This window comes from Adiantum capillus-veneris, chromosome 17 (assembly GCF_014529385.1).
Source record: "Adiantum capillus-veneris isolate H3 chromosome 17, ASM1452938v2, whole genome shotgun sequence".
Taxonomy (NCBI): Eukaryota; Viridiplantae; Streptophyta; class Polypodiopsida; order Polypodiales; family Pteridaceae; genus Adiantum; species Adiantum capillus-veneris.
This window is the reverse complement of record NC_140947.1, coordinates 53,932,840-53,944,455: the sequence shown is the minus strand read 5'-3', so window position 1 is coordinate 53,944,455 and position 11,616 is coordinate 53,932,840. Positions and strand designations below refer to the sequence as shown.

The 11,616-nt window shown below is 43.1% G+C and overlaps 1 protein-coding gene across 1 annotated transcript; it reads right to left on the bottom strand.

Annotated features, from left to right (window-relative positions):
- Positions 1 to 1,189: 1,189 nt before the first annotated feature.
- On the bottom strand, positions 1,190 to 1,753 carry LOC147437267 (uncharacterized). The gene is made up of 2 exons (XM_086486538.1): positions 1,636 to 1,753; positions 1,190 to 1,542 (listed from the first exon to the last, which is right to left on the bottom strand). Exons 1-2 carry the CDS (start codon positions 1,751 to 1,753, stop codon positions 1,190 to 1,192), a joined length of 471 nt encoding a protein of 156 aa, XP_086342664.1.
- Positions 1,754 to 11,616: the final 9,863 nt, after the last annotated feature.

Genomic DNA, 11,616 nt, shown 5'->3' with positions numbered 1-11,616 from the left:
TGATCTACATGGCAAGGGCGTGGACACTCTGGGTTGTTTTCATTGGGTGTGAATAATGTCCTCTCTCTTGGAAGGCTTCCTAACAAGGCTACGAGATAACTTACAATGCTATCATTGTCTGATCATTCTTCAATTGGTTTACTCTTCTAGCTGCTCGCTGAAAATGAAACATGTGAAGCTTGAAAGGTTAGTCTTTTAGAGTATGGTACAACAAGATTGACAAATGTGACAACATATGTCTAAATGGGTAGGAATTATGTAGTTGCTGGCATGGCAGAAGCAGCTTCATGAGAAGAAAAAATTGTCATTTAGAAGCAGCCAGGAAAATGCTGTATGCATGATAAGAAGTCAAAGTTGTCCTTTAGAGGCAGCCAGGATGTAGCCGTTGGTTTGGTGGAAGTGGAAAGGCTCATAAATTTTCTATTGGGGACAACAAGAATCCACAAAGAGAACGAGGCCATGCAAAGATATGCCCGTTTTGCCAATTGGGCGACTCCAAAAAGGTCTTGCTTTGTTAGCATAGTAAGAGTACACCAAAACATGAAATTTGAGATTGCTTTGCACTTGTATCATATCACAAACCATAGACATGCAGGTTTCGTAATGGGATTTTCAATTGTCTTCGCTTATTTTCTAGTGAGGCAAAGATATCAATCTATGAATTCTATAGTAGCGCCTTAAAATTCAATCCTGCTCCAGAAAAGACCCCATTTCCACTTGTTTATCTCTGTGGTGTTATCTGAAAGCAAGAGTGTCTTGCATGACTAGCTACTTGCAATTAGGAACATTGGATGCTCAGCTTGGAAAAAAAATAGCAACAATATCAAGCATTGGATGATGAGACATGAAGAAAGAAAACGGTAATAAATCAAGCCAATTTTATCTCAAACTTTCAAAAGAAGAAAACTTCAAAGTTGCTGAGATTTCCATTTATATCAAGGAGATAATTTTCGTAACATCAACGCTTGAGGTTGAGGAAAAATAGCATTTAAAGGAAATTTTATACATCAACTTTCTGTCAAAAAGAGATTGTCCTGAATAGCAAATTTTATACATCAACTTGCTGTCAAAAAGAGATTGGCCTAAACAGCAAAATACATCATCATCGCCATCAAAAAGGTAGCGACTCGCATCAAAAATAGGCATAGATACCAGCCTAAAAGGGCTGCAACTACACATAGGACATTGTCTAGAAGCCTTGCTTTGATATATGCACCGAGAAGCACGTGAATGCTTCAGCAATTTGTTCGAGTGCTAAATTGGAATCCTCCTCCAATGCCAAGCGTTTTCTATTAAGTGCCGCTGCCTCTTCAAACTCAGCCTTTGTCAACTCCATGATGTCATCATCATGCTTTTTCCTTCTCGCATCTATATTGTCCATGAGTGAAATGAGCTGCTTAGTTGTGCCTTCCAACTCTTTCTTCAATATCGACATCTTGTCACCTCTCTTGCGCTTTTTGCTAGAAGAGGACCCCTCGTTCATGACATCGTTGTCTTCTTTCTTCAAGCCACTTGCCTTGCTTGGTGAAGCAATAGAATCTCCTACACATGAAACACAAAATTACAAAACATAACCATGAAAAATTGATCACATTCAAGCATTGTTAGAAGCGAGAGAACTTTAGCTTAGCTCACCTAAATTTTCTTGCATAGTATCATAGACAATGTCACCAGGGTTAATCACTCTTTCTTTTCGCATACGATCAAGCATGGTTGAATACAAATCCTCCGAAAAGCTGCGAGGGAGCTTCATCTCTTCTCGTTTGTTAGCAGACATATTCCAGTAGCTATCACAACCGGACGGAATTTGTCGCTCATAGTCACCTTCTTGAAAAGTGCCGAAATCCGATCCCATCGAAAGAGACATTGATCAGCTGAGCGAAGCACACCACGTTGAATACAATATTTTGAAATAAACTCCCATCGCCCATCTCCCGTCTTGAGAATAGCATTCATATTGCCACTTTTCATGTCTTCAAATAGCTTTGCACGTCCATCTAATAAAGTTGCAGTATCCTTGATTTTCCAATTCCCTGATGCAAAAAACATGGTGGGTTGAATAGGCTTTCCACCGCCACAAGAAGTTTCCTCCTCCTGAACCACCGAAGGGATGCTTATCGACACATGCTGGGTAGTTACATGTGAGATTTTTGGGGGAGTTCCAACACAAGGGGGTTGAGGGGCTGTTTTTGGAACTCTCTTCCCCTTTCGATTGTTCGGCTTGTTCTTTCCTGATGTGACTTGCGAAGAATTTGTTATATCTCCCAAAGGAGAGTGTGATGGTGTCAAACCCTTACAAGGAGCCTTCAAAGATTGCATTGGATCAACATTGGGGAAGTTGCAATGCTGGACAGGAGTATTAGGTGCTTTGGGAGGGATTAATTGCCCAAGGCCAACTTGAGAGAGGTAGTGTTGAACACTTTCATCCATAGACTCTGAGGATAACAGCGATTGAAACCCGCAAATCTGAGAATATTGATTGCAAGGTTGGCTACAAGGCACAAATTCATCGTCCTCGCACCACTTCATGTTAAGATCTGGAGTAAGGCTTTCCATTGCCACGTGCCTGCAAAACAAAACAAAAATATAGAAGGAAAAAAGTAGAGTTAGTACTGCAAGAAATAAGTTTGAATCTTGCTCTGAAGGTTAAATATAAGTCATAAATGGTAGACAAGGATCGGACAGAGTGATTCAAGCAGTACTGTCTACTCTGTTGTGCTTCTACTTCAACTATTGAGGCTGGGAGAGCAAGGGTTTTAGACAACTAACAAAAGGAGGCATATACGTACGCTGTGAGCTCCTGCAATGGCCCCAAATCAAACGAGGAAGGAAAAAGCCAGGGAGCACTTGTGAGCAAAAGTTACCTTTATATAATAGTTTATTAAAAAGTGTTCTTTTAATATTTTTTTATTAATAAGCAGGGCCACTGCCCTTCGCGTAGTGGAGAAAATCTGGCTGTTAATCAAGCTGGATACTGCCCTTAAGGACTGGATGGCGGTCCGTTCCCATCATGCATGCGATCACCTGGATACCTGCCTTTCTATGCAGCAGTCCTACTTTAAAGATAGGGTTCCAGGCTCATACGACCAAGCCCTTATGCTTTCATCCTTCCTTTCCTAGCCTTCCAATAGCTTTCTTGCCCCATTTATTCTAGCTAGTTACTTTTTTAATTTTCTTTCCTTCATTCCTATATTTATGCTTCATAAGCTCTCAAAAGAGCATTTAACGGATCAAAAACTTTATCAATTAGTAGTTAGTAGTGATCCTCTAGAACTTGCACTTATCAGGTTGACATGTCTTTCTTAGTTCCCTCTATCACTCTTAATTGTTCATGAGCTTCTACAAGCCACCAACATTGGTTGCGGTTTCCCCAATCTAGGGACATCTTGAATGTGTCTTGCTAAGTATATTAGGGAAGGCGGTTGAAAAAAGGTGGAACATGACTATCAAGTTGAGGCACTTGCATATAGGATGATCTCCACCATCTGCCTCCTTGTCTGATGCTTCTACACACACAGACAACGTCTCGTGTTTGTAGCTTAGATCAGGATATCTGAGAGAGAGATGATGGTCCTTATTAAGAAGACACAAGCATCTCGTGTAGGCAAGATCTTTCCCAACTGCCTCACCCACCTGTGTGAGAGAGAGAGAGAGAGAGAGAGAGAGAGAGAGAGGGGGGAGAGAGAGAGAGAGAGAGAGAGAGAGAGAGAGAGAGAGAGAGAGAGACTTTTGGCTTTGACAAATCCACCATATATTCCACACATTCACATCTATTTAGGTCTAGAAGGAGGTGGTTTGAACATTTCTTTTATTATCCTCGTTATTTCTTTTATCTTGATGTGTGTATTTTTGTATGATTGTTAACGCATCCAATAGCTAAGTGGACCTTCATTTTAGTTTTGTGTAGAGCTGGTTTTCTTGACTTTTTTCCAAGTTTCCTTAGTACCTCTAGCTAGTCTTGCTCCATTGTCAAGTATTGCTGTAACTAGGGTAGTATTTCCATCTTCACCTTCACGATAATAACCTACCTTCATGATCGGCACTAGTTTTGTGTTTTTCTTTGGCTTCTCTTACTCTTCGAGCTTGATTTATAGGCTCTTAAGAGGAACCTTTATGCCCATTTTGCTTAAGCATTTGTTTGCATTAGCCGACATACTTCGATGTAAAATATTTGCATGTCTTTGACTTTGAACAAAAAAATTATTCAAAGCATTCGTATATGGTCATTAAAGTTGCAAGCTTTATAATTAAAAATGTGTTGTGGTGGAGTGCCACAACTCCAAGCATAAGGTGGTTAAAAGCTTCTCCCAAGGCGAGGTTGTCATATTGTTTGATTAAAATTGTTCCAATAAACTTTAATAGCGTTCTACATTAAGAAGAAGCTTATTGGCTATAGCTATCCGTCCATGCAATTTAGCAAATTTCTAAATTTTGCTCGATATTGTTGTAAGAGTTCTACTCAACACAATCCAAAGAGCTCAGTCCGGCACAAATCATGCAATATCTTAGAATCTAAAAGAACAATTTGTGTGTGTATGTACACGCGTGAAGAGACTATATACATTGTGTATGTATGTGTGCATGTATGTATATATACATACATGGAGAATTGTGTGGTAGTTACACATACAAATATTGTTATCTAATATGCATCTCGGAGGCACTTTTAGTGTATGTTTCTCTTTAATGTTAAATACCCCAATCTAGATGATAAATAGCTTAAATTTAAAGACATAGCAATACAATAACACAAAGTTGTGGTCCTTGACTGTTAACCCTCACGGCACACGGACACCCTATGATCTATAAACGTTGTATTATTTAGAGTCAGGTATCGAGATTGTCGGACCAATAGGAACAGGATAAGGGTGATCGCCGATGACAGACGCACTCTAACTGGAATATTCAAGGAGTTAGTTGGCTAAGTATGGGCGCCCAAGTGTGAATGGGGTGAGTTCATATAAAAGCCACTAAACCTAATTTTTACTCATTCTCTCATTGTGCAATAGAAGCCGCTCTTGCTCCATCTCCACCTTCTCCTTCACCATCTCCTTGTGTGTGTGTGTGTGTGTGTGTACGTGTGAGAGAGAGTGTGAGAGTGTGTGTGTGATCGAGCGTTGCGACGGCACGACGGCGGCGAGGCGGTTGAGCGCGGCGTAGCGGCGTCTCCCTCTTCTTCGCGTCACGGGAATCCTTCATTCGTAACTACGCAGGAAGGTGAGTGACACACCATTCTTCCTTGTGAGCTTGTCTGCTGTATGACTGTGTGCTAGGAGCCTTTGTGGCTCGCACACGGCGCGTAGCAAGTCCCTAGCCGTGACATTTTTGGCGCCGCTGCCGGGGAGCTGCTGCGCGTGAAGCTCCAATGGCGACCTGTAAATTGTATTGAAGATATTTTTTATGTAGGAAAGGCGCGGCTTAAGTTTGATTATTGTTGTTATGCAAAAACAGAAGAGAAAGACACAATGTTGTTGACTACATTCAAGTTTTCTGTGTTCTGTTAAGCTCTGTTTTGCTAGTTCTATGAAGCTCAGATTTCAGCTTACACAGTTAGCATTTCTTGCGTTTCTGCGTTTTCTGCATTTTCTGGTTTGCACTGCACAGTTCTGTCAAGTTTCAATTTTCTGCATTTTCTGTGTTTTCTGGTTTGTGCACAGTTAGGCGCACAGTTAGTTAATTAAGTAGGTTAGTAATTAGGTGAACCACTAATTAGCAGGTCACTAGGTAGGTGGGATAGTAAATAGTTAGGTGAGGTCAACGCGTACCAAATAATATCCAAAAAATAAAAATAAAAAAAAATAAAAACGTGAGTGAGGGGGAGGCTATAAAAACGGACGGGAAAAAATCGAAAATATTTAAGCGTGAGTGACTGGAGGGATCACTAAAATTTTGATCGGGATCGGGATCATTTCCCCAAGCCCAAGCCCAAGCCCAAGCCCAGGCCCAGGCCCATGCCTCAGTCCTATGATATATACTAGACTCACTCTTATATATATACCCTACCCCCTCAAGAGGGAATGAGAGCATGTGGGGCAAGTCCTCCACTCTCCTCCCTCCTCTTCCCACTTGCACCCTTAGACTTGCTATTTGGAGCTTAGTTCCCCAGCTAGGAAAAGACTGTCTCGGGCTTTTCTGGAGCAAAATAGAACCAAACGGTGGGCTGTAAAGCACAGCGCGTCCCTCCTAGCGATACGCTCATTTCGAGCTATCACACGGCCCATTCCACGACACGCTCTAAAAAATCTAGCAAAAAAACAAACAAAAAACACGCAAAAAACTAGTCACAAGGCCTCCTAGAGCAGCTTTTTGACACCTGAGGGTATCAAAAGCACATGCACTTACGCTCTGGGCGGGTGCTAGAACACGAGCATATTGAGGGTACCTCTATTCATACGAACACCCATTACCCATCCACGATAGGCTCTAGACCCTCAGTGGGGACACAAGGTAGCACCACCCAAGACCCTAAAATAGCCGCTAGTGATTCCTCCTCCGACTCAGAAATCATGGAAGCATACCCTACCCAAAACACTGAGAGAGAAGGCCATGCACCTCCCGAAGCTCCACAGCTTAGTACTAGTATGTTTAGCCGTTTCATGGAAACATTAGGTAGAGCTACTCGCTCGGAACCTGATGCAAATGAAGCACACGAAGGGGGTGGGGAAGTGGACTCTCCTTTCACATCGCACGTGGACCCCACACCCCCAAAGAGTGTCCATGTGGATATCCTGCCAACTTCTTACCAAGAAGGCCCTGTTGAGCTGCCTCCTTCAGAAGTTCCCTCTAGAGTACAGTTGGTGACAAGTAAAACCACGGGGAGCAACATTGCTTCTACCTCACAAGAAACCGTTAGCACGTCGACTCTAGAAGGATTGTTCATTAATGATCATTGGACATACGACCTCCACACTGAGGTGTTGACGGATCTACACTCTGGCCACGCCTACCATGTAGGATGGATAGAGATTGTACAATCCACCTCTAGTGCCACGAGCATCGAAGATCAACAGAAAATGATCTGTAATGTTATCCATGGCATTATTCAATCAGAAAGGCAAAACCGAGGGGTAAATATACTCTCAACTGGCCCCATGAGATTTCTGGATACGAGCAAGGCTCAACAGCCTACTCTATCACAAATGGAGACTCCTCTAATGAGTCCCATGGACCCATCTTACGTCATTTCACCTGGGGTCTCTATGCAATCTGAGCCTCCGAGCGACAACTTTAGCTTCCCTAACTTGGCTCAACCCCCTATTAAGGAAAACACAGTGCTCACTCCAGGGATAGGCCTGACAGAGAATGTACCGATGATATCTACGGTTAGCGCAGTACCACTACCTATTGTCGTAGTACCTAATATGGGGCCTCGACCGTATGTGCCTCTAGCCCCTTATGCACACATGGCCCCCACACCTCCAATTGTACCACTTGTTTATGCTCCTCGAGTGCCGCTCCCTAGCCCTTATCCAAGTGGACCTATGCCCGGTTATGTTCCATATCCTGCATCATCCACACATATGCCAAGACTGGTACCCGTCCCTCTCCCACATATGATTCCAAGAGTACCTCCACCAGCCCTGCCTCCTCACATAGGTGACTTGGCAGCGTTTGCTCAAACCATAGGTCGATCTATCGCGGAAAATATGCGTCATGCATCTGATAGAGAGCCTAGAAGTAAGGTAGTACAAATTGCCAAACTCACGCAAAAATTCAATGGGGACGAAGATGATAGAAAACACATTGAAGTGTTTGAACAAGTATGTGATTCCTTAGTGGAACGCAACGAACTACATAAGTGCAATGCCTCAAGCTTGACATTAAGTGGGAAGGCTGGAGATTGGTATAGAACCCTAAGGGTGGACAAGAAAACAATCTACCCTACCCTTTGAAGGTTGTTTCTAAAGGAGTACATACGAGAAGGTGTGCTTTGGGGTGTAGCATCTCAGCTATAAAAGGCCGAACGTAAGGAAGGAGAGTCAGTAAGGGACTTCATTAGTCGTCTAAAGCACTTAAACTCTCGCTGCCCTATAAATGAGCGCTTCAACAATAACCAACTGCTTGATCAATTCATTCGAGGGTTGAGGAATGAAGGAATCTATAATGGACTAGTGATTAGAGGTATCACAACCTGGGAAGATGTCACTGCCAATGCAATCCAATTAGAGGACAACTTGATGATAGCAGGCATGAGGGTGTCTACTGACACGAGATCCACTAGCTCACAAGCCATTGAGTATGAACCCATGACTGCAAAGCCCATTGCCAATGAGCCAAAGGTATTTGAGACATTCTTGACAGACCTCACCAAGGCAATCCAAGAGTCTCTTAAGGATAATCGACCCCCTCAAAATAGTCACATGTATCCAAGAAGGGAGCAACAATGGTGTTCCATTTGCTTAGGTCCACATAGCACTAGTGAGTGCCCTACGTTTAGAGTAAAATTTAATGGAACTTGCAACGCATGTGGTAGGTATGGTCACCAAGCTAAGGATTGTTTAATGATCAAACGTATGATGGCAAATAGACCACCTGTAGCCTGGACGGATGCACCTCGAGCTCCTGTATTGATGCCTGCTCCACCTGTTGAGCAACTACCGCAACACATGGTCCCTAGATCTCAAAATGTTGTACAAGCTACACCGCTACCACCTCCTGTGCTAGGACCGCATCCCCCGCATCCAAGAGTCACCCCTATGAACCAAGTGGGTTGCGAGCCATCTAATGCTTATGCAGATGGCTGTGAGGAGGAAATAGACACTAGTATTGCCTACGGACTTGATACATTGGAAGAGTGTCCTATATACTACATGGAAGATTGTTGGGGGCAAGTCAAGCCGGTTTATCAAGCTGCTGCTCTCGCATCCAAAGGTCAAAATATCAACACCCAGGCTAGAAGGCCACCTCTTCAATGCTACGAGTGTGGTGGACCACATCGGGCAGCGGAGTGCCCTATTAGGCTGCAAAAGAATGCTGCAGAGATGCAAATGAATCAAGGGAGCACGTTTGCAATGCCAATACTCACATGTAATCGTTGTGGCATAGATCACTTGATTGCCCAATGCCCCTATAACCCAAATGCGCCTAAAATCACACCCCTAAATTTGGTCGAAATTGCTAGTGTGACATCGCCAATACCACCCGTCGCACCCGCTTATGCGATTACACGGTCCATGCTTCAAGGGCCAGGCCATATCCTCGAAGAGAGAGATACCGCGTCAGTTATCCAAGCAAAGAAAAAGAAGACAAAAAGGAAGAGGTCGTAGAATACGGGAAATTCAAAGCCAAGTTCCAAAACAAACATAGGAACAGGAGATGACCCCGTGTATATGAATGACCTCGAGGATGATTCAGATTCAATCGAGACAATGGAGACTAGAACCAATACCACAAAGGGAAAGACCGACAAAGAAAACCGTAACATGGAACCAAATGAAAACCGAATAAGAGAAAACCATAAAGAGCCTTTGAAAACACCACAAGTGTTTCCAAATCCAATCCAAGAACCCCAAGATAAACCGCAGGGGCAAAAAGGGAAGAATCGTAAAAAGAAGATTGGGACGTACCCAAACCCAGTAGACGAGATTGAGCAGGTGAAACATCTAAGAGGTTTAGTGGAGGAGACTCAAAGGAAACTAGAACCAGAACCCATGCATGTCAAAATTCATGACACAGTGTTTCCCACGCAAGTTCATCCACCCCACATGAACCATAGACCGTTAGCCATATCTAGTATCATCCAAGAAGGGAGTGAGGACGGGACATCAGAAAGTGAGCATACACCTTTCTTGTTGGAAAGGATGTTTAACGAAGGAATACCTGATCCCATTGAGGAATATGAGATTCCATCCTCACCAGTTCCTAGTCAAGGACCTACACCCTGCAAAATGCCAATGAATGTTGCCAAACTAGTGGACTTCATGTCTTCTGAGGTCCGAACCACGATCATAGAAAAGATGTATGGAGATCCTGAGTTATTCTTTGCACTTCGAGCATTCCTTAACGGAGAGCTACAAACAGGATTACCGCAGTTTGCGCAACCAAATAGGCCTGACTCGATTATGATTGATGAGGAAAATCATGTGCAATCACTTGACTTAGATGGACACGAGTCTGTGATCGAGGTACCCATTAACGAATTAGGGCAGTATTTTGAAGGCGACGAGTCTAATGTGACCCTACCCATCACTACCAAGGGATTAACTATAAAGGGAATTCTTGATGGTGGTGCGGGAGTTAGCATCGTTACAAAAGATTGTTGGGAATCCATCGGAAAACGCCGCCTCAGTGTTACTAACATTGTGGTAAAGATGGCAAATGGCACCATAGCCAAACCTATGGGGATGCTCAAGGATCTTAAGATCAAAGTTCTAGGACACAAGGTACGACATACCTTCATTGTAATGGATTTCTCTAAACACCTTATGTCATATGAAATGATTTTAGGACGACCATTCATGAGGGAAGCACAAATGGTTCATGATTGGTCTAAAAATCATGTCTATTTGCAATTCCAAGACTCTGTCCTTAGAGTGGATTTGGTGACTAGTAAGGTACACCCCTTAGGGAGTAAAACCATTATTGATCATCGCTCTGACACCACAGTTCATTCGGCCCCACTACAATATTGTTACACTTGTAAGAAGGATACAGACATTGGCCAAGATTCTCCTTACATGGATGTGTTACCGGGTATGACGGAATCAGACAAGGTAGACTGGGTACACCTAGCTGCAACCATAGATACCTGGGGAAATAGAGGAACCACTTGGGTCACACCAGAGGGGGAAGAGGTACCACAAATTGCACCTCTGAACATGATAAGTGCCATACATGCATCTTCTAAGGGCAAGGCAATTACCCGATACTTCCCTATTCATAGTTGAGACTATGCGTGAAATGGAGTGAGAACATTGTTAACTTTTTAGTTAATGGTTTTCCACCCAAGGAACTTCTTAAGGATATCACTCGAAGGCTAGTAAAAGAATGTGAACCCTATTGTTTGATTGCCGGAACTCTGTATAGACTAGGCAAGGACGATATTCTTAGGCGTTGTGCCCGCGAGGATGAATATTTGTATATCTTGCAAGAAGCACATATGGGCATAGCAGGAGGACATTTTTCAGGAGACCTGACTGCTAGAAAGGTGCTGCAATCAGGCTATTGGTGGCCAGCTTTATTTAGGGATGCATCACTTTTTACAAAAGGGTGTGATGAGTGCCAACGTTACAAGACCACACAGCGCAAAGACAGAATGCCCTTACATCCTATTAAAGTAACCCAACCATTTGAAAAATGGGGCTTAGACTTTGTAGGTCCAATTAGTCCCGCAGCTCGTAACACTCAATCTCGATATATTCTAGTTGCTACGGACTATGTAACAAAGTGGGCTGAAGCTAAGGCTTCACAAAAAGCTGACGCGAGGACAACAGCTAAGTTTCTTTTTGAGAACATTATCACAAGATTTGGTTGCCCTTTTGAAATTGTTAGTGATAATGGTACCCATTTTATAAATGAGGTAATAAGAGAGCTTACCACGACCTTTATGATATCCCACCATAAGTCTACACCTTATTACCCGCAAGCTAATGGACAAACCGAGAGCACCAACAAGAC